General features: G+C 39.3%; 1 protein-coding gene across 4 annotated transcripts in view; it reads right to left on the reverse strand.

The window, feature by feature from the left end:
* Window positions 1-19,280, reverse strand: part of SNX9 (sorting nexin 9) — a 61,283-nt gene extending 42,003 nt beyond the window's left edge. Inside the window, exons 1-2 of one of the 4 annotated variants that reach the window (XM_051801564.1) lie at window positions 18,526-19,280; window positions 273-359 (exon numbers count right to left, since the gene is read on the reverse strand). In XM_051801564.1, coding sequence (XP_051657524.1) covers window positions 273-359; window positions 18,526-18,537 — 99 coding nt within the window. In that variant the 5' untranslated portion in view covers window positions 18,538-19,280. Of the gene's footprint in view, window positions 1-272; window positions 360-7,795; window positions 7,864-17,872; window positions 18,280-18,525 lie in introns of those variants that run through there. The other 3 variants (XM_051801563.1, XM_051801562.1, XM_051801565.1) reach the window with 3 other exon arrangements.
* Window positions 19,281-24,002: the final 4,722 nt, after the last annotated feature.

Genomic DNA, 24,002 nt, shown 5'->3' on the forward strand with positions numbered 1-24,002 from the left:
CCTTGGCACTCTGCTCTGTTTAGAAGGAAACAAAGCTGAGCACATTCTTAAGTGTGTGGGCACAATTTGAGAATCCCCTCTCCTCCAAAACTTCTCACTGCATTTTTTTCCCACAAAACTATTAGAAAATTCTTTGTATTCAGTTTATTTGCTCATTCTTCAAGGAAGGGTAGCCATGGCTTCAGATGTCATCTAGCACCATTTTTCTTCCATCTGCTAGAAGTAGGTCAGGAAAGTGCACTGAAGCCCTGATTCCGTCTCGGTTTTCTTACCGGGTTGGTAATTGTGATGATCTCCCCTTCACTGACTGTCAGCTCGTTGTTTCCAGGCTCAGCAGCAAAATCATACATAACACGAGCCTGTATGTGAAAAAGAATATAACAATGAGCCTTCCAGCTTATTTAGAAGTATCAGCACAACTTATTCTTAACTAACAGAAATAGTAAGTGAGGTCAGGCTGAAAGTACAAAGAGCAACTCAGCACGCAAGATGCTAACATTTCCTAGATTTGAACTCCAAATGGAACAGTAACAAAAACTTTACAAGATAAAAATCTCATGTGGAGCTTGTTGGAGATAATTTACCAGAAGGATTCACAGTTCAAGGCTGGCTGCCATGTCCAGAACTATCCATATGACATTTTCCAGGGGAAGAAGGAAAGGATTCTAACTTTAGCGAACAATACAATTTTTTTTCCTACAAGACATATTCTAGCTCCAATTTGGGTAAAGGGAACTGTTTCACAGAGCAAGCAATTCAGAAAAAGAAAAACAAATAACTGCAGATGTAAGTAACCACTGCTGTACATAAAAAGTAATATGTAAAATTATGTTTTGAGACTATATGGGAGGAACTATGCAAACACACAAGCAATCAGTGAGAGCAGGCCTGTTACATATTGCCATGTTGGGGAAGGAAAAACAAAACCAACCTAATTTTTAAGTGTTTAGATGCACAAAGGCTTTGCTATGTACTGACTCTGCTACTACACTACATAAAGAAATGTTACTTTTGAAACACTGACAAAGTCGCCTAACATTTAAAGAATATTTTTGCTCCTTTATACCAAGAACTGTGACATGACCTAAGATTATATTTATAAAGATATTTTCATTGTCTTCTATTAAATTCCTTTCCGATCTAAAAAGTAGAGGAATTACAAAGGGACTGTATTTACTTTCTCAGAAACTGTTGAAATGGATGCATAGAGAAACTATATATATTTTCCCCATGGAAAAGGAAGATCTAGAATCAGATTTTTAGCTTTCCATTTAAACTGGCATATTAGAAAACTTTTAAACCTGATCCTTTATCTGAGCTTCTCTTCCCTTTAAATAAAACTCATCACAGTAGTAGAATTCATAAAAGATAAAACTCTTATTATTTACACCTCAAGTCTTTATGTTAGTCAGGTATCCAAGAAGTAATTAATACATTATTTTATCTGATTGATGCCAATGCTGGGGTATTTAAGAGCAGCAAAAGGGAAAGCTAGACTCTTGGTCAGGAAAGGCAAACAGAAAAAGTACAGATTTTCCCAGACAGTGCTGACACAGAAGAAAAATATCAAACTCAATGTATATTGCATCATAGCCCTTATTTCTACAGGTCATACAGGATTTACTGTAGCAGAAAGTTTACTTCAGGAACTTCCCTAGCACTTCCCTAGCACATTTTGAAATGCACATTTGCTAAAGCACATGCTTTAGCTACCTCAGCTCATACAGAAGTGAGGTTTGTTCCTGCAGGTTAAAATATTAAATTTAAGACAAAATAAAATTTTATATTGGTGTTTCTAATAACATCAGACACTGTACAGCAAAGAGTTCCTTCTTGTACTTGGAGGTTAAGAGGAAGGAAAAAAAAAATCACTAAACAAAAAGTAATTGTTTCTGATAGAGATGACAATGCAATAATGATTTCTGTTGAAAGCAAATTATGTGATAGGGAAAAAAAATACCATTCACCATCAAGTCTTGCCTGTCTCAAAACTGCAAGTTCTTATGATTCCCACCTAGACACCCCTTTTTCTGACATAAAACCATAAAAAGCAGAACTTCCCACCCCCACATTTTAATTTCATGAGTATTATGTGGAAATATTTCTGGCTGGTCAAGTGATACTTTACTTCAGTGTAAATAAAAACAGAACTGAGAAAAAACACATATGTTGTAGTTCAGCTGACAAAGCTTATCCTGAACCATGTGCACAATAAATCAAACACTTGGTCTTCTCCAGTAGAGCAGCACAACATTGCAGAAAACCATGTGTCCCAAACACTCTGAATGCTTCCTTGCATGAAGGCTTTTCCCTTAAAATGGAGGGTTTCAACACTTTCAGATTATGCCACACAAAACCGAGACGGAGAGGAGAAAACTGTGTTCAATAATAACACTGCTTTCTTCCCAGCAGCACATCAGGTCTCTATGCAAATATAAGAATAAGCAGCATACCTTTTGAAACACAAGACCATTTTAAGTAAGGGTGTAAAAAGTACCACTCTCCAGACCTCTTCTCTCAGCAGTAGTAGATGAAGGTGTTGAACATGTCCTTTTTACATCAGGTTACTAATATTTATCCAGTTACTAATATTTATCTGCAAGTCCACAGTGCCCAGATGCTATGTATCTGAATCATGGGGAAAGCAGCTTTCTCAACCAAGGACTCTTCTTAGCCTTATTCAATAGTACACCATAGTATTAAGTTCTTGCTGCTATTCACAGGAATGATGAAAGTTTACCAGGACAAAGGCAATAGGCAAATTTTACCAGCCTTCAGAGAAACTGGCAAAACATCCCACAGTAATGACCAGACTGGAAATGTAAGACATATTTCTGTCTAATAAAAGAACAGCTGCAAATACTAGATTTCCTGAATATAGCAGGGAAATAAAGTTATTCAGAAAAATCTGGAAGTATTCAGCTTGTAGGGAAGGAAAGGTTAAGGGAGATAAATAGAATTTAATAAAGTCCTTGTGCCAAAGTCCATCTATTCACCTGCTCTAGATGGCTGCTAAAGTTGTTTAAAAAAGTAGAAGAGGGGAAAAAATTACAAACAAACTTTGCTTACTGCAGTTTAAGAAATTGAAAATTAAAAAATATTTGCAATATCGCATAAATGGATTATTACAGAGCATTAAGAACTGAGGTACCTGTAACCTGTTGGAGGTAATCTGCAACCTGATCCATATACTGACGTCTCAAATAAATTCCCCAGCTTTTTCTGCCAGTACTCTCCATTCCACTTGCACTTCTAGGCTCACTTGCCTAGGCTGGGAATTAAGTCCCTAAGAACTTCTGGTAAGCTTTAACACTACCCTCTTACTGTTGAGATTTAATGGGGAAAATAGTATAAACTCAACCAACTCCAAAGTAAGTAAAATTAAGTGACTAAATGTTTTCCCTCAATTAATAAGTGCACTGTTAACAATGTAAACCCCCTGCCCCTTCTCTGGGCAGAGGCTTCAGCCCGAACCTTATTTAAATTTCTAACAATCAGTTCCAAAGTACTACAAAATGGAAAATGGTTTGGTTTTGCAATGAGCTTTTTCCTTCTTACTGGCCACAAATATTGTATCCAAGTAGCAGTTAAGGCTTAGAGATAGATCTTTGCAACTTATGCAAAATAGCAAGTGGGCATGGAGAAAAGCATTTAACAAGAAAAGCATTTTAGCTCCTAGGCACTGGAACACATGCATTGAATATTAGGTCTAAGCTTCAAGACACTTTGAATATTTATAAAATGAGGATTTCTGATGAATTCCAGATCACAGAACTAACACCACGAAGACAACTTCTTGAAAACAGAGATTAAAAAAATATAAATAAAATACTTGCTACAGTAACTATTGTGCTTCATATTTACTTCTGATCATATATAAAAGGATCAAACAATCCAAGAACTACGGAAACCTCACAGATTCAAACATTTTGTTGGTGGAAATAGAAAGGAAAGCAGTAATTCTCGTTGTTATATCAATTCTTTGAAGCTGGTTCTAACTGCTGTAGTTACAAGACTGGACTGCAGTTTCCCAATTTACAGATTTACTGAACTTATAACAGTCTGAAGTCTCTTAACACTGAGAAGTTCTAAGCATTGCAATCAATCCCTTTAGAATTATAATAGTAATCATGCCTAAGCATATTAAACCACAACAGATTCTCCACATTAGAAAGCAGTATCTAGATTAGTAAAAGTATTATTCCTCTGCAGACCCGGAGCAGACTTAGCTTTCCTCTATTACTTCTGTCTCAGTTGAGTACCTCCCCCTTCTTTCCATAATACTAAAAACTAAGAGGAAAAAAAGCAACAAAACAAACAACAAAAAACTAAGAGCATTTGCCAACTTATTTCTGAAAGCAGACGTAAGACTATGCAACTATACCTGTCAGTGTGTCAAGACTAGTAAGTGTAAATTAAGAGGGAAAGAAGTTGTCTAGCAAAAGTCACTAAAATAAAATTCCAATGAAGGGTTACACTATCTCTACACTAAGTTACTAGATGAGTATCCAAGATCTCTGCAAACATCCTGATCCACTGGCTCTTCTGTGTCCCCCCCAGAATCTTGAAAGAGATGATAAAGCAACAGAAGCACCTACTTCTCATAAGAATCTTTCTGCCTTTTCCAAGGTGTTTCACGCAAGACTAGGCTCAGATGGAAGAGCAACTTACTCCCAAGCTGGACAACCCTGATGTGCACAGGCACACGCCTGCAATACAGTTCCCCTGCAGCAGGCTAGCTGTGCCCAGAGAAGGACAAGGAAAGCTGTGTATTCCTCTCTATCCATAAGCATACAGGCTAACAGCAAATGCACAACATTTGTGCTCAGAGAAGCTTTCCTAATAGCTTCCCTGTCTAAGCCTTTCTTGATAAGAATGACTAATGATCCATATGAAGCGATTACTGGATTTTCTTTAAGGTCACCCTTCTGAACCAAAATGTTTTTGTAATGCTGGACTTCCTGATTGTAACACAACACTCCTGCATCAAAGTATGCTTTATAGCACCAAAGTTGGAGAAGTCACTCAAAAATTGGACACACCTTTGAAAATGCTTTCCCTACGGACATTGGTATTAGAAAGAGCTCTTGTGTAATGCAGTAGATTCATCTGTTTTGGCCACGTGTTAGAGTTTGGGAAACTTGGACCACAACTGCTTCACTTGGTCAGCTGGCAGTGGCAGATAGTACAACGGAAATATCCATAAAAGTTTCATAGCATGAAATTCTCATAATAACTGCATGCCTTCCTTTTTGTAGTTAGCCCTTCAGCAGTTCAGTGCTTCAGGCACCCAGCAGTGCTGTTGTCAAGAGACAGGGATTCACAGGTTTAAGTTGCTTGGTGCCACTGTCAGAAATTCATCTACTGTATCACAGCAGCAAGATGGCAACACCTTACAGGTTCATGCTGGTGGCAACAGTTCCCATATTCACAGAAAGAAGGTCAAATTCCATACTTCTGGTTTGGAAAGTATATGGGGCAGATAAGTGTGGGTTTAAGAGAAATCTGCATCCAGTGGAAAAGCAGAAACCATAATTTGGGAAGCCTGGTAAAATGTCAAAAATCAAATTTAAAAAAATTTTAAAAGAAAGAAAAGTCCATTATTAGTGCTTTCCCCCCTCTTTCTTTACCTAGGACTCTTCTGAGCAAGTCAAGTCCTTAAATTTTAAATAGCCTTTATAGTAAGACCTGAACTTTTCTTCTAGGATGGCAGCTTAAGCTTTTAGCTGGAATGAACAACAAAGGGCTTTTGATCACCTCAAGTAACTCCAGTAACATTTCTATTACAAATAAACTTCAGAAAGGTTTGCTATAAAAACTGCTTCAGTTAGTAAAAATATTCTTTGGTAGGTCTAGTAAGCATAAGCCTTTGAAATCTGCTGCTTGTGAAAAACTGATAAGCAATATGTTGATCACACCTGGAAATACAGAACAGGAAAATGCATTTCTGTCTGCCCAGACTTTGTTTTATTCATTCTCTGCTACAAGCTTTTTGTATGTGGGTTTGGTTTGAGTTTTTTAATACATTTTTGGCAAGGTTTCTTTGGTTAGTTTTTTTTTTTCAGAATTATTTTTTCCCAACAGTATTGTTTGTAGAAGGAAAATATTTATTCTGAAGGGCAGTTCTAAGAGAACAAAATAGAAATAGCATATGTGGGATATAGGTTGGGATCCCAGGATCAGAGAAATTGAGGAAGCAGACAGAAAATAATAGAGATGAAAACCTAACTGCAAATAAATTACTTCAGAAATTGGTAGTTTATTTTAATTACATCCAAAAGAATGGTTCAAAATTAAGCAATTAATCTATAAAGTGGCAATACTCTGCAAACAAAAAGCAAAAGTTTGAAAAAACTCTCTCCAAGTCAAAACACATGCCAAGTCTCACCGTGGATATTATTAAGGGTACTGCAAGAAGTTTAAAATAGCTGGTGTCCAAAGAGCTCAGAAAAACAGTAAGGAAAATGCTTCAGAAATACAGACAGGAGCCCCTCACCTCTTTCCCACCTCAGAGGACTGAGGACACTAACATTCTTCCAACAGTGGTTAACATTTAGGCAGATTTAACCATTTCCCTACCCTTTATCCTGAAACCTAAGCTCATTCCAAAAGCTAAGTTATCCAAGTCTGAAGAGATTTTCACCACAGCATCTGTAACGTTGAATCATGGAATCATAGAACAGTTTGGATTGGGAGGGACCTTAAAGTTCTTCTAGTTCCAACCTCCCTGCCATGGGCAGAGACAACTTCAACAAGACCAGGTTGCTCAAAGCTCCATACAACCCGGCCTTGAAAGTATAAAAAAAATTTATACTAATAATAAGGGAAACACCTGGGGCTATGATTTGACAAAAAATGCCTTTTCATTTTAGTCTATCACAATTGTATCAGACTGCTAGGCAAAGTGTGCATTTGAATAGTCTATACAGAAATATCAAGTGGCTCTCCAAGTGCCTGTGGCTCAGCCTGAAAAGGCAGCTACCTTCTGTCTTGCCACAGTAAAGAAATCTCCACGTTTCTCTCACAGGCTTTCCCTAAGAGACAAGAAGCAAACAGAAAACTGACGATGGAAGCATAAGAGGACACTACAGGGATATTGTCTTCTACGACAAACTCCTACAGAAACCTTACCTTAGGAATACAAGAGATTATACATTATAGTTGAAACTGCCGGTTAAAAATGATAAAGATTTATTATAAAGAAGAAAAGACACCAATGTTTATCTTTTTAAGTAATACAAAGCAAATGGAGAAAATGTATATTGCTTCTATAATGCTAGAATCACTTTTCTTGTCTATGTGCTCAGTATGTGCTTAGGAAAAAAACTACTAGTCTGAAAAAACAGACACAGTTGATACTATGATTTTATTAAACAACATGCAAAAAATAAAATTCACCTGTTTAATTAAAACTTCTAGTATTGCATTTCTTTTCTAATACAATTATGTTTTGCTTTCAGCAACATCAGCATTAAAACAAACTCATCCAAAACGTGAAACTAAGTTCAGTCTGGACTAAGAGAGGTCACACTTGTGGACTAAGAGAGGTCACAATATTCACATATTATTTACACTGAATTCCCTCACCAGCTGCAACTGCTGGATCCTCACACTACTCTAGAAATTCACATTAAAAATGTCTCTTGATCTGCTGGTTCACTTTCCTCAGAACAATTTTTCAACACTAAAATAAGTTCAATAGCCTGAAGCTAGTCATTTGAATTCAACACCACTGACTATAAGCACATTAGAAGCAAATTAAATACAGACAAAATGCTAAGAAACAAGGACTCACATCATTTCTTCCTGCTAATAAAACATGCTTGCAGACAGAGGAGACACAGAACAGGGAGCTTCCCTTCAAGCCTCAGAAGCTGCACGTACCTACAATACTTCAGTCAGATACTTAATTAATTATTCACACTGGATTAAAAGGTCCATCTCATATTGGAAGTAAATTGATAACAAAACATGAAGAGTTTCCAAAAAGCACAAAACACGAAGCACAAAAGCACAAAACCACTGGCACTTTCAGAATTAGAATAAAGGTGTAATAAGCTTCTCTTGAAACCATTTCTGTATGATTTTGTCTAAGAAAGAAGTGAATAGGCAAGTTTTCAAGTGTTAAAAAAACTTGGAAATGTTTTCTATAGTATTAATAACTAACTAGCCTCTTTAGCAACTTGGGTTTTCCTCAGTGAGGACAGATTAGCTCTTTAGATCTACCACACAGTACTGTCTTGCTGAAAATCACTTCTCGGTCACGAAAGAAGATCTGAACTCTGTTCAGGCTAGTCTAACTCATTTTTGGTAACATATCTTATTTTTGATTCACAGAATGTGAACTTCTTTATAGCTGTCTACCTGCAAGCAAGCATCAGCACGTCCCAAAGCCCACTGAAATGTGCTCCTGGTCAGCATTACAGGCAGCATGCACACCAAGAACTTACATTCAAGTGAATTCCTACGCAGTAGGCCCTTTCTTCATCTCAAGCATCTAGGACTAAAAGTTATCGATGCAGTATGAGGGCTCAAGTGACAGATTTCTTAAAAAGTGTTAGAAAGTAACAGATCTTAAAATCCCAAGGTGTTAAAACAAATTACAGCTTCTGTTCATGCAGTTATAAGTCAGGTGGGTAGATAACCACTGCCACACAGCATGAAAAAAAGCAAAGAGAAACTGCAATATTTTCCAGATTTACAACAGTACTTAAGAATGTTAAAGTCTGAGGATTATCTATAAGCAGTTCGGGGGTTTTAAAAAGTAGCATTCAAATTCTGATACTTTCAAAATAACCATCACAAACTCTTAAAAGATGTGCTTGGTTACCTTTTGTAGTGTTCCTACAGGCTTATTTAGGGGTACTGTCAAACCCAGTAACAGAATCCCCCGGCACCCAAGCAATACAGAAGCAAGGGAAATTCACTTGCAGAAATACATGCACAACACCCATGTGATTTAGAGATGTTTCCAAATACTGACTCAGATACTCCTCTGAATCACATCTGAGCTTTCAGTTGGGTTAAGCACCTGAAGTTTTTTTTCCTTGTTTAAAACATTACTTATAAACAAGTTATCAGTTATTAAAAATGTACAGCAAATCTTTTACTGTAAGGAGTTCCAATGATACCACCTCCTTTTCAGAATCAATGACCTACACTGCTCTAAGTGCCCAGGTTTCCCCATATTTTCCTTTCTGGATACCAACCTATTCCAGATCTCCAAATAGACTGGGGACTAAACAGTTTTAAATTTGAGAACATGAATTCCAGTTTCACCAGGACATACAACTGCAGCAAATACAGAATGGGTTTGTATTTAGGTATGTTAGGCAGAATGCATTTATCTCAAGTGCGATTAAAATCTCTGCCTAGATTAATCATTACTGCGTTTCTGAAATCAAACTGCAACATTTGCAACTGTTTGCTGAACCAATATTTAACAGTGCGTTTTAGAAGTCTGTTGTGTCAAGTCCCCTGATGTTTGCCTGAAACTTTAGGGCCATCAGTATTGTACCCTCACTGTTCTGTCCCCAGAAAACAAAGCCAGTAAGAGGTGAAGGTTTCAGAAAAAGCCTGCAGCATTCACCAGAAAAATTGCCACATTGTGACCTACTCATTAAGACAGCTTGTAGATACACAATAGCATCGCCTCTATGAGAGCAGAGATTAGAAAAAACAGTAATTATCCTAATAACTGGAGAGGCACAAAGTTTCACTAAGGTTATCTAATGAACTTCAAGCCTTTTCAGACTCAGCACACTATTACACACTGTGCATCTCAATGTACCAGTTACACAGGCCAGTCTACGAGTAAATGAATACCGAGCAAAGCAAACTATCTGCATGTTAAAATGATGCTACTTCAAATACAACCTAACCCATAAAATACAGAATGGAATAGCTGTACTACTTTGAAGTCCCAAACACTGATAAATACTAATAGGAAAACAAGTATTATTGCATGTTCACTGAAGGCAGCTGGGAAGGAATCTGAAATGCAGCAGAACAAATTCTCAACATAGAATTCTGCTAAATTCTCTGTTACTTGAGTAACCAACATTAATCAATATACTAATGTTTTGGTATGTCTTAGCTCTTATTAGAAACACTTCTTTATGAAAGCCTGTGTTTACTTTTATTTTATGAACACAAGTGAGGAAACTGTTATACCAACATCAATGCACTACCATTCTATCAGAGGAAGCTTCTTTATTCCAGAAACGAACAAAGTTCACATTTTTTGGGTTCTAATGTATCCAAGCCTAGAGCTATTTTAAGCTTTTCTGTCAGCAGCGTTGAAAAGTACAGGACCCTGTAAAGTTACAAACTGGTCATGATAAATGGCAGCTCAAATAAGCAAAGCTCAGTCATTGACCTGGCTTGAGAACACCTGGCACTTGAACTGGACATTAAGTACCTGCAATTTAATGCAATGTGCACACTAGCAGTGATGGCCTATCACACTTTAAAACAAGGAGAAAAAAAAAAAAAAAAAAGAGAAACAATTCCTGAACAGATGCAATAACAAAAAAAGGAGATATATCTCTGATGTATGAATGACAGAAGTGGTTTAAGTCATAAAACACTTAAAGTTTAATAGGACAGCACACAAATTTTTCTTGTACCAGCAACCTGTACAGTGACAGAAAGCATCAAAGAAGTCTGAAAAGTAAGTTTGAAGTTCTGCTTCCTTACGAATTACTAGAAAATGTGGCAGCTTGACAGAATGTGACAGAGTTGCCGATAAAAAAATTGTAATTCAACAACCTTCATACAAACTTCCAAGACTATGATCTAGTTATTTGCAGAAAGGAAGATGTTTAATTTTGTATTCCATAAGCAATCATTTTCAGAGGACAAATACAGGGTTATTAAGGGAGGAAATTACAGTACTGCTGAAAGAACTGTGCTGTAGTTAGGTAAGGACTAATTACATTATGTTATCATATGGTATTGCAATATTCAATTACCGAATTAAACCTTGACCCCCAAAAAAGAATTAATGCAGTGGAGGAAATAAAACATTCAGGTTTGACTCTCAAATCTGATGAAGCTGTAGGTTGAAATGAAGCACCTCATCTGACATGACCTTACTGCTGAAGAAATGTGAACTGTATAAGCTCTCCAGGCAATATCAGGATTTAAATCAGAACTAGAAGGAACAATAAATGTAATAGTGTTATATCAACTGTATTTCTTCTGGAAACCACTCACATAATCATTGTAAAGAAAAAAATCCTCATACAGAAGAGAGAAACAATTTAAAGCTATTCTAAGGAAATTTTTATAGCAGTTCTTGAAAATTAGCCATTTTGTTCTATCAACCAAGAAAGAAAACACTTTGTTTGAACTGAGACGACAACTTATTTTTGCTCTGAACATTAAGTACTGCAGTCTCCTAAGGCTGGGAAAAGCAAAGCAAGTCCAAAACCTACTGTGTATAAACAGAGATACCATATGAATACACAAAATAAAAGCACAACAGTTCCCTTGCCAAGGAGGAGCAGATGGCAACTCAGAGTAGAAGTCAGTAACTCAATGACAAGTCAGAAGAAACCAGTACACCAGTCCCACTTTTTCCAAGAGCTAAACTGAATGATTTCACCTGGGCAAGTCCCACTTGCAGAAACCCCAGGTCAGACATGGCTACCCCTCCCCAGAAGCAGCTGTTTTGCTTGGGCTCCCCAGAGACCTCCCACAAGCTGCACTGCCTGCCTCCTTACCGCCTCCTCCTCCTTCCAGCCACCTATTTTGCACATTGGAAACCCCTCCTGTAAAGTGGCTTCCTTTAAGGGGCAGGGCCTGGGGGGAAGAGCTGCACCAAAATACAGGAGGCAACAGAGCTTTTACCCCCAAAAAACACGTTCACACGCAGAGTCGCTGGTTTGACTTTACCAGCACACTTACCGTGAGCCCGCACCCTGTCATTAGCAGTGCTCAGGACGGCTCATGTGCCCTTCATATCGAGTCATGTCCTGAATGTTTCCTCGCAACTACACATCAGCTGGATCAGCCTGCCTTATGGCAGCTCCCTGCAGGAAGAGCTGTCCCTCGTGCCATTCTCCCTTTACTATAGGTCTCACAGAAGACTAACTGTCAAAGTTAAATGATTCTGGTCTTAAAAGTTTTTTGGGTTTTTTTTGGGGGGTGTGTGTGTTTTTTGTTTGGTTGGGTTTGGGTTTTTTTTTCGACAGAGGTTTCTTATCCATATGAAGCTCAAAGAGAAAGAGTGCTTTGGAAAAAAAAAGGATAAGGCTCAGAAGCTTAAATTAATTTTTCCAGTAAGCAATATCCATATATTTGCTTCTCTTCAGCAGCATTTAAATTTTGCTTATTGGACTATTACAAGATTGCTTTGTTTTTTGAACTTCGTGTTACTTGGGAAGCTCTTTTCCAATCATAAATTGCTGAGAAAGCAGAAATACAACTAAAGAAAGTAAAAGCACAAGTTCTGATTTTCAGCTCTCAGAGAAGTGTAAAGTGACTTTGAATGAAATTGTGATACGATCTTTGAAATAGAAGAGGTTTAGCTTTATATGCTGAGCATTGCAATACCTATTTATTTAAAATAATTCTAGATAACTAAATGTCGATCTAATGACATTTCTGGTTGAAACAAATCACTCCCGCCATTTTGGTCTCTATTACCTGCTTTTGTAATGTTTTGCAAGACTGCTTCCAACACCATCCATGTTGCAATTGCTTGTCAGTTTAATACAGGAAGGAATCCATATATTTAAAATGGCAAAATTCTCATATTATTTTTCCCTTGGTGGTCTCTGTAAACTCTGAAATTTGCCAGGTACCCTAATTAAAGGAGGAGTTTATTGAATATTCACACATTCTTCTGTTTATATTCTAGGAATTTTTTCATGAAAATCTGAGGTTCTAAGGGGAAGATAATTTACAGAGGAAGACCTTTAAAGAATGGAGTAAAATAAAGCTTTTTCCAAAGCTGCAGTTAATTGTAAAGCCTTCTTGCTGAAATAATACCAATGTATGGAGAAATTCTACCAGAGTGAAAATCTGAATCACTGAATCTATAAACCAGATGAAGTTTATGACATCTGATACCAGACTTCCTTCTCTTTAGCTGCTGCAATCATGTTTTTAAATGACGACCTCTGGTAATGAGTCTCTGATGACTCAATGCCTAGGTGCTTAAAATAACTTTGAAAAACTGAGTCAGAGGAGTCATCATCCAAGCACAGCATCACATAGAATCTCACCAGCTCTCCAGCACAGAAATGAGAAGCCTTGCACTAGTAATTGCTGCAATGTAACATAACCCACTTATCACCGAACCTTTGAAAAAATCATAAGGCCTGACAAAGACAAAAGAACAGAAAACCTGTGTCTTCATAAAATTAGACAGTATCAGTTCTCGTGCTCATCCTAACACCTCACCCCTTCAATAGGTCAGGAATCTGTGGTAAATTTGCATAGCCAAATATTTTCACCTTTTATAGTCATTTTGTTGCCCCCTAGAAAACAAACCACCAAACCAAAATACTCAGAAAAGCCCAGGAAGTATTTTCACATGTACTTAATCACAGCCTAAAAAACCAAACATTTTCCACATGATTAAGACCAAAAAATCAAAATTATTACTTAACCTAATTAGTTTTGTTCCATCACATCTTACATATATAAATCAACTGTGATCTCATTCTTTGCATTAGGTCTTAAATAAATTTAAATAATTTAAATTTAAATAATGAATTTAAATAATGGAACATGTTGAACGGATTATGAAGTGATCTGCATAGTAGAAGTTCATCCCAATTCACAGATAAATTAAGATTTATTAACTGAATATTCTTTTAAGATGAGATTTCCTAGAGGAGTTTACTTCCAAAGTTATGACAATACAGAAGGCAGACTTGCAGAACACAAAGTCTGGGTATTTTAACGGGTTTAGCACAGAGAGATGCTTCAATTCCCAGCTGCAAATCAGAACAAAGAATTGTTTCTGACCAATTCATAATGCAAACATACAGATTCGTGATGGTACAAAGGAAAATGTGGGACTTCTTTGGGGAAGCCTTACACTGGTGAGAGCAACAGAGAATCAAAAAGAAAGATGGAAGGAAGGAAACATGCTAAAGGATAATAATCTTTATTTTAAGTCTAATGTGTTGTTACCTTTTCCTACCTGAAATTTTCATATGTAAATCATGACCTTCCCTCACCACAACTACAAAATCATGCTAAATTCAACTATACCTGGTAAGTGGCATTCACAAGAGAAAACATGATTAGATGGACAAGAAAGCCTTGAACAGCATTTCCACGTTGTAGAAGTATCACTAAGTTATATCTTCTTTAAAGAACAGAATATTCAGTCTAAGCTTTCATCTCAAGCGACTTCCTCCCACAAGAAGGGCCCAGTCCTACAAACAGAATCACCTAAATGAGTTCTCAAAGCAGACAAACCATTGAACAATCAAGAACACAATGGTGAGATACAAGTGCCCCTGAAGTCCCAAAATAAAAACTGTTGGTATTGACACTAAGAGAGGCTTTAACCTCATGAAGCTTATCAATAGTTGCCTTGTGAAATACCTCACTTGTGAAAGTGATGTCACCAACTTCAATGGTGTTACTCCTATAAATCAGCTTCTAGTTCCAACTTCAACTTTTAAATTAAAATTCTCACTGTATGTTAGCAGCACAGGTTCCAGAAGAATTGTCTTGCCCATCAGTGTGCCATAACTTATCCAGTTCTTGTAATAACATCACACTTCCTTCTGAAATCAGGACTTAACAAATGGCAAAACATCAGCCTTTTCAAGAAAAGGACTTGACTACATTTCAAAATAAGTCTAAAAATAGACTGAGGTAGGGAGCACATTATTTAAAAGCCAGCATATTGCTTCCTGGCATTTCTAGCTCTCCCTATTGAATGAAGCTCAAAAACGAAAGAAAGGGCATGAGTAAAGCTGGAGCTTTGCAAACTCTATTGGGGAAAAGAGGAAAGGCCAAAGAAATCAAAAAAGAATAAAGAGAAAAGTAAGAATCTCATCTGCAGCTTTTGTAAGCAACTATCACAGAAACACATTTACAAGACTGCATTTTCTTTGCGACCAAGTTTTGAAAATTTTTTAGGCTCAGGCACTTTCTGCCATCATTTGTGATGCACAGTTACAAATAAGGAATTAGTAAGGTTAACTCTGTTTCTGAAGGAAACATCCAAACTAAAGTATCTAGATTAAAGAATCAGTTCTTAAATGTGGATATGAAATTGCTTACCTCTGAAGTCAGGTTCAGTTAAATTACTGTAAAACTTTGGAAATTAGCTTCTCCTAAACCATCTATTTTTTTTCTTATTTTGATTAGGTTGTTTTACACTTGCTTCAGTTTTTAGAGCACGTAACCTTGAGCAAACCACAAAATCCACTCCCAAGTTATAGTAAGGATCTAGCCAACCAAAGAACTGCCTCCAGAAGCCTCAGATCATCCATTTCCCACTTATATTTCTATCCCTCATTATATTTCTACCCCTTCACCATGAAAGTCTCCCCCCAGCCAACTATGCCATCCTACTCAACCTTTTGTATCAGCTCTAAGCAAACTTTCAGCTACTGTAACTCCCTAGAACTTGAGAAAATGGCCCTGCCGTTTCCGTTCAGTGAATTTTTTGCTATTTCAGCAACTTACTGCAGCTCAAAGGCAGGCCTGACTCCTGGCATGTACGTCAGCACAGGATGAGGAGCGAGAAAGGAGAAGGAGTAATGGAGACTGGGTTTAGCTCATGGCATCAGAGACAGCCTCCACAGCCTCCAGAGTGCCACGACATCCCCTTTCAACAATAGACTCCCTACCAAGTTGCCAGTTAACAAATATGCAAGGAAACTATCGGTAAAAGCCTCTTGGTATGAAAATAATAGTCCTTTCCCCTGAAAGTTTTTATTATTTCAGTAAGAAATGCATTGAGTTTGAATGGTACAGGGAAGAGCCAGCACACTACACAATTGTAGATCATGTCTTCACACTGGAAAACTCCAGGAACTTAATTGCTGTGGTTTATCAAAGTGGGCGGCAAGAAAACAGACCAGGGTTTACAAGCTAGTTGTGGAAGAAATCCCTATTTGCATCCTCCATCCCCAGGAAATCTAACACTTTCATACAAACATTTGTAAATCTTGTAGACAAAAGTATAAAAACGAAAACAGACACTGGGCAAATTTCAATTCAAAACAAAGAGGCATCCAGCAGCAAGAGAGTGGATGGTTTAAAAAAAAAAAAAAAAGACAGACTGAATTTTCCATCACTGAAAGCATTCAAATCAAGACTGAATTTTACCACAGCCTTCCTTGGAATGTATACTTTAGTTTAAATATGAATTAATTCAGAAAGTGCTAATAGCCCAAGCAGCATAGGCCAGGCTGGACTGTCAGTCACCCCTACCAGTCATATAGGATTTGATATCATTAAAGTTCAAAAAATTCATACTCCAGATAGCTAATTACAGTTTAGGTTTTCTAGCATTTCACTTACAAAACAAATACACCTTGCATATTTCTTTTTTAAAATAGGTCATTTTAGAAAGAGCACAAGCAGAAGGTGAGAAGTTTGTTTCCAATATAAAAAACAAAATTTACTTTCCAAGTGAAATGGTGACTGGTTAGTAGGCCGATTTCCTAAAAACTGTTTTTTGAGCCAGTTACTCCCTTATGCAGCTCAAAAAATGATGTATGCTTTACTGTCACTGATGTTTTCACAAACTGAAAAAATTAAAATCCAAATCAGGGCCATTTGCAGAGAGGGACCCATCTCCTGGGTAGAGCTCACAGAAAATAAAGTAACCTTCTCTTCTCTGCTGCTCTCAGTTACCAGCATAACAAAATAATAACAATAAAATACCAAGTCTTTACTGACTACCACTTCCCAATTTTAGCCCCCAAGTTAAAGCACATTACCATAACTTGCAATGTGTAGAATGAAAAAAAACTGCACCACCTGATTTCAAGCCAATCCTAGTTAGGAAGTAAGAAATTATACACCCTTCAGTGTGGGGCCATAACAGTTCCAAAAAAATATTTAAAGAAAAGCAAAGTGAAAATTTCCAAATGTATGAATAAAATGGCTTTGTGTGTTCACCACAGAACACAGGATCCCATGAGGATACTGCACCTCAAACTGAGGAGAGAAACAGTAAACTGGTTTAGTACAATATCTGCCTAACATGCTGTGTATCATGTAGTGTATGTGCACCAGAAGTCATGTTCTTGCTACATACAATAGTTACGCTGATTACAAATCATTCATACACGCATCTCACAAATCACTGGAAATCACCAATACTAAAACCAAGTCTATCAACAATATTCTAAAAGCTCAACAGAACATAATTTCACTATATTGACACTTTTTAAACTGTCTAAGTGGTTTTGAAACTTAGAATCAATTTCCCTGTGCTACTGAAAAAGTTTACTAAAACATGAGTAAACATCAACGTACATGGTTACAGAGACAGCTACTTTTTGACAAGTTCAAGATGTGGAATTTTTTCAGCACTGAGAAGTACAACACAAATAGTGCACTTCCTCAGTAAAAGGAAGTTTAAAACTGCTAGCCAAGCTAATGGAGTCAGGTGACTCAAAATAATACTTCAAATACCAAAAAAGTCTTCCTGAGATACTTAGACAAGTCACAGATGAGTTGCTGGTGGATGTTAACTCACACCTACACAAGCAGAGATGCTTTCATCAACCAATGTAGTAAACAAATATTTTTTTACTTGGAAAGTTTCAGATAGGATAAGCTAATTTTGAGTGTTGCATTAATAGCAGATACTGTTGAAGAACTGAACAGTATAATTTAACTTCCTGCCTCTTGTGTGTGTGTGTGTAAAATCAGAGCTTACTATTAAGAGGTCGCACAGTGCAGACCCTGGGCTCCCACAAGAGACACAGCACACCCTTCCCCCGGATCCACCCGAGGGGGTCAGCATCAGCTGCCCTGACGCGACGCGAGGGCCAGGAGGGCGAGGCGGTCGGGCCGGCCCGTCCCAGCCCCGACGGGCAGCCGGGACACCCGGGACCGGGGCCTGCCGCCGGCCGAGGCCTCTCCCCGCCACCGCCCGGTTCTCCGGCTCGGTGCGAGCAGGGCAGGGTCGCCCGCGCTGCAGGAGCAGCACCCTCGGCCTCCGGCAGCTTTTCGGCCCTACAGCCGCCCCGAGCGAGCGGGGGGAGGCTGGGCGAGGAGCGGGGCCAGCGGGGCACAAACACACCAGAAAACAACTTTCCCCCGCCCCGGGATCGGTGCTGCCCCGCTGAGCCCCGCGCAGGGACCGGGCGGCGGAGGCGGCGAGGCCTGAGCACGGCGCTCCCCTCCCTGCCTCCCTCCTGCCTCCCGCGGCCGCCGGCGAGGGGCAGGCTCCGAGTAGGGCAGCGGCTCCCGCGGCCCCGACACGCCGCCCGTCCCCCGCGGGACCCCCGCCCGCCCGGCCGCTCCGCCGGGCCCGCTCGGCGCAGGGGGCGCCCCGGAGCCGCCTCCCGACCCCCGCGCTCTGCTCACCTTGGTGGCCATGGCGCTGCCGGCGCGGGCTGCGCTGCCGCTCTGCCCTCCCTCCGTCCGTCCGTGCCGCGGCTGCTCTGTCGGTCGGTGTGTCCGGCCCGCCCGCCGCCGCCGCTGGGCCGCGCAGGCGGATCCTCCTCAGCGTCCCCCGGCCGCCGCCGCCGCCTCCTGGGGGCCGCTGGGCAGCTCAGCAGCCAAGCCCCGGCGCTGGGCCGGCGAGGGCTGATGAAGCCGCACGGCAGTGCCCCCGCCCCGAGCGCCCTGTCCCCCGGCTCGGCTCGGCACCCGGGGGCAGTGGCGGGGCTGTTTGTCCGCCGCCTCTCCGTCAGGGCCGCAGGGAGGGAGGGAGGCACCCACGGCGCTCGGTGATCCCCGGAGGAGCCGCCCCGCCGGTCCCCGGAGTGCGGGGGTAGGCGGACGTGCCCCCCACACCCGGTGCCCTCAGCGGCTTCGCCCTGTAGTCAGTGTTTGCCCCCAAATCGTCGTTCGCGTTGGGGAGAGGGCCCGCAGACAGGCGTTATCGGCCCCTCGGTTGCTTTTGAACGGAAATTTTGAAGCGACTGTACAGTAAGGAAAGCGATTTTTCCCCCGGCCAGGCTCCATCCGCAGCTGTCAGTGGGCTGTGCCTTGTCCCTGACCTGTTGCAGCCGGGCCTTGGTGTACAGCAGTTAGCAGCAGCAGTAAATAGCCCCAAGGAGCTGCTCAAGGTCGGTAGCGTTCCTGTTGGGTGCTCTACAACCGTCTCATAAAAACTGTGACCCCACTTGATTTCCAGCCTGCAGGAGAGGCGAGATGGGAGGCTAAAACAAGGGGAATATGAAAATCCAGTGGCAGTGATCATGCAGAGTACTGCACCATCCAAAAAGTGCAGCTTCTCATTTGTATATGTATAGTGGTTGGCCTGGAATCAGGAGACGCTTCCTTTCTGTAGAAGGAAATACATGGTGTATATGTCACGGATGCCAAGGAGAGCCCTAAGAGGCAGGTAGGCAGTTGGGAAACTGCATAGAACTCTTCATCTGCATTTCTTTGCCCACAGAACTTACAAGCTTCTCTTCTGATATTGGTATATTTTCTCCGTGAGAGAGCTTTATTAAAAGAGAAAAATATGTTCACAGCAGATTTTTTTTAAGTTGGAGATAGGGAAATAATTTCTATGAAGAGTGAGGATGACGAAGTAAGAGGAAGCTGGCTATTTGGCTGCCACCAATTTCTGAGTGATTGAACTGATTAACTTCAGATGTTTTCAATCGCCTTTGCTGGAATTTTTAACTTTTCCAGAATTCCATTAAATACAACGATTCCAAGTTTTTATTCTTTATAACAACAGTACCTAAAGGGAAACTTTTGTGCGTGGCCCACAAATGACACCACCTTTAATTTGAAGTGTTGTATTAAGGATGAGTTTTGCCATGTGGTCCCTCACAGATTGGTATTTCACCCACCTTACTAGCAAAACTCCCTGAAACTGGCTTCATCTCTGTACTAGTGGACCCTGCTCTTCCACTTTCTTACTAACAATCTTGCTATCATTCTATGTTTTTACCCAGTCATCTAGTAAGCATCTTATAAAAAGGATAGGGGTACGAAACCCAGAAAACCAGTGCTGTCTTGTTTAGGGATTGCCAACTGATAGGTATGTAAAGCACCCTCTATCCCTTCTCCAGATGCTATGTTTTGCTATGTGAAATATAATAAACTTATGGCTTTAGCACAAGCTCGAGTCTGTGTCATTTTTTTACCTGTGGTCAGAACAACTGCCAGAAAAGTTTAGTCTACCACTGCTAACCACTATGCTTTAACAGAGCTCTGCTCGCCATCTGGGGAATGAAGAACACAGTCATGATTTATTCAGCCTCTCTATATGCTTGAAGTTTCCAGTTTACAGTTTTCCACTGTGAGGTACTCCTAAAAATAAGCCTTGCTTGACTTGTGTGAGGGATGAAGGAAATGTTAACATTTCTTTCAGCATGAGAGAATGTTCTGGGAAAATATTTTTTATGGGATCTTTCCAATACTATTTGCAATTAATTGCCATTAATTCTTGGTATTCTTAGGAATCACTCTGGATTGCAAGTAAACATATCTCTTCTTAGCTGTAAGCAAAGGGCCAAATACACACAAATTGCTAACGAAATCATCTAAAATTTCCAAAACTTCCTAAATTAGTTGCTTTTCTGCTGCCAAGCTGTGTTGTAGTTAATCAAGACTAGATGTTTGTTTAGTACTAGGCATGAAAGAAATCTCAGTGGCTTCAGTGGGGTTGTTTACATACTTAAGCATAGGTTGGAAGTGTAGTGCTCTGTGTGGAGCTTATCAGTTTTCAAACAGAGTTGGCTCATTATTAACTTTGTACTAAAGCCCAAATGTGTGCTATAATAAATATCTCCACCTCAGAAGAAAAAAATCAATAACAGAAGAAAATCCATTACAGTCACATAAGTGACTTCTCTCTACAGATTTCTACTAGGTAAGTATTTTTGCAGTCAGCTTGTCTGCAGTACTTCCCAGGAACAATTGCTGCAGCAGAATTCAGTGAGAAGTGATCTATTGCAGAGCTTCATCAAATGAAAAGCTCCTGCCAACAGTGCTATGCAAATTTTTTAACTAAAGATGGGCTCTGAGAAAGGACATGGAGAACATTTGCTGAATACTGTTCTCTGCTTGGCAAGGCCTGCCTGTAGCTTCAAGATCACAGAAAGTCAGTGACCTTGTATGTTCCGATTTACGCAAACTTGGTGGGTAATGATAAAGAAAAAATGTTATTCAGATAGGCTTCAAACTGAAACCCATCTGGAGAAAGAACTGTGGTTTGTGTTTGTAAGCTACTGTTCTCAGGAGCTCCTTGAGGTGATGCACTTTGGATTTCTCCCTGCTAGCAGGCTGTGCCCTTAGCATTACCTAGGCAATGCACTGGGGTGACTGAGGTGGCCCTGAGGCATTTACCACAGCTGTGTAGGAATTTTGAGCAACAATTATTATCTCCAGTGGCAACAACTTTGCAAATGGAACAGGTGTCAAATACATATATTTCCGAAGTCTCTGCAGGAGGTGTACAGAGAGCATATTGTCCTGGGTCTTTATTTTCAAAGGTGTTTTATAAAGTAAGAAATTATTTAATTGTTTTCTTGTTGAAAGTATAACAATGTGGTGTGCACGATAACATCAGTTCCACACCACATGCTTTTAGCTCAAGATTTCTAACCCCATTAGTCAGGAAAGCCTAACAATGACTAGGGAGTAATTACAAAAACATTTCAACTATTCCTTTTAATTACCAAATTTACCTTAGTCACCTGATACAGACCTTTTGTTTTAAGAACAGCTAGAGATTTCACATTTCCAAAGCCTTAAAATTAACTGTACTGAGCAATTACTTAGTTTCTTAATCAAAAATAGTAATACTGTATTCTTCATCTCAAGGCATATCTGCACACCTTTACCTACCTTTCCTCAAGAGGTTCTTTGGGTGTCATGTTTCCTCTCAGCTGACCAGCATTTCTCTTTCAGTGTTGGGTTAACACCATTTCTTTGGTGTTTCTGAGAAGTCTGCCTTCCTCCTATTTTCTGTCTCCTTCCCTGCCCCAAAATTGGACAAAAAATGATAAGAGCTGCCACAGGCATGAAACCTAATGTTATCTGCACAGAGCAACAAGGAGCAGCTGCTGAATCCCATTTGGGCATTGCTCTGTATAGTGTGGCATCATTTGCAAATCCTATTTGAAAAATACATTTAACAAAATGAGTTCTGAGGAAAAAAATATTAATATTTTCCTTTTGTGTTAGGAGTATTTGGACAGAAAGGACATGAAATCTTGAATCATATGGCATTTGCAGCAAAGCACAATTTTACCTCTCACTTACCCAGAACGTTACGTGGCAGTTTAAAATTGTGCTCAAGAAATTACAGACGCGCTTTCCAATTTTGTTCTGCACCTGGTGCTGGAGGATCACTATCAAAACAGTAAGGCAGCCAGTCCTGAAATATTGTTGGAATTTAGGTACAGATTTTCCTAGTTCATAAAAGCTGCTTCAGAAAATTGTACTCAAAATTGCACTCAGATTCCTGTGAGTTTTTTAGGCTCTGAATTTATCTCTGAATAAGCAGTTCTGAGAAAAACTGTGCTTCACACATTTGCTTTTGATTTAAGTGTTTTGTCTCCTTAGCTGGTAATTGAATGCCATTATAATCTGAACTGTGGCATATAATGTGGGCCTTTTTTGAGGTAAGTTCTCATTTTACATGGTTACATTTTTAATAAACACACAGCTAATACTGGTTTTGTGCTATGTATGAATATGTTGCTTTCTTTACACTGTGGGGAAAGTGCAATGCTATGCTATGCTAAATTCTGTACTCTGAGGGTGTTGGGGTGTTTTTAACACATCCTTGTGAAGCCAACAGTTTTAAGTCATGGTGGACTCTCTGGATTCAGTTTTCTCTTTAAAAATCAAAACAACCAGCTGTTGACCATTGAGGATGTGAAAAAGCTACACACACACAAAAAAAAAAAAAAAAAAAAAAAAAGGAAAAAAAAAAAGAAAAATGTTTCGGTGTTCCAGAGACAAGATGTTACTGCAGTGTGCTTTTGGACATAGTCAATTTTTCAAAAGTGTTTTTTTGTTGTTTTTTTTTTTTAAATTTTGTGAAGCTGATTGCAAAGGTCATGTTTTGGTGTAAATTTGATCACACTCCAGGGAGAGTGAGATGTGTGGATTAAACACCTAATACAGATCCTTATGGATGAACACAATGGCTGCAAAAGTTAGGAGCTTGCTTGGTCATGATCTGTTCTTTCTTTAGATAATAGTGTATAAAACAATTATTTTCTCCCTTTGTTTCTTAAATGTAAACAATATTTTGACCAATTCTGGTATTCCTTTTCTGACTTTTCAGCAGTATAATCATTGATAGATGTGTGTAATTTTTTTAGCAGTATAAGCTTTGGAAGAAATTATACAAAGAATCATGCTTTCATGTGCAAGGGATAAAACACATTTGTCAAAACACCTAACACTAATATTATTCTTACTTTTTGCATTCTCTTCTGAGCTATACACTGTTTGGTAGTATGATAATATATACCTATATATTTGCATATATGCTTATATCTGAGCTAGGATACTTGTGCACGTATATATGTCACACAGTTTAGTTGGTTTGCATTTAGATTTTTTAAAATAATTTATGTTCATTTGTGTTTCAATGCAAGGGCTGCTGAGATCAATAGGTTTTGAACTCATCTTTCCTGAAAAACAGAATATAGTTTAGCAAAAAGTACATTTTAAAAGGGATAGATGTTTCCGTTTTGATGTTTGCTAGCTTTAGTAAAAGTGACATACATTTAGCACCATTGATTCTTACCACTACTGACCCTTCCCATCTGGAGTGCTGACTGCCTGTGGCTTATTTCCATTTTTCCCGTTTTGGTGTTGTACCTTCATATCCCAGGGAACTGCAGTCTCAGCAAGCAAAG

The sequence above is a fragment of the Manacus candei genome, unplaced genomic scaffold, assembly GCF_025592945.1.
Source record: "Manacus candei isolate 608988 ecotype Guabito, Panama unplaced genomic scaffold, ASM2559294v1 h1tg000052l, whole genome shotgun sequence".
Classification (NCBI taxonomy): domain Eukaryota; kingdom Metazoa; phylum Chordata; class Aves; order Passeriformes; family Pipridae; genus Manacus; species Manacus candei.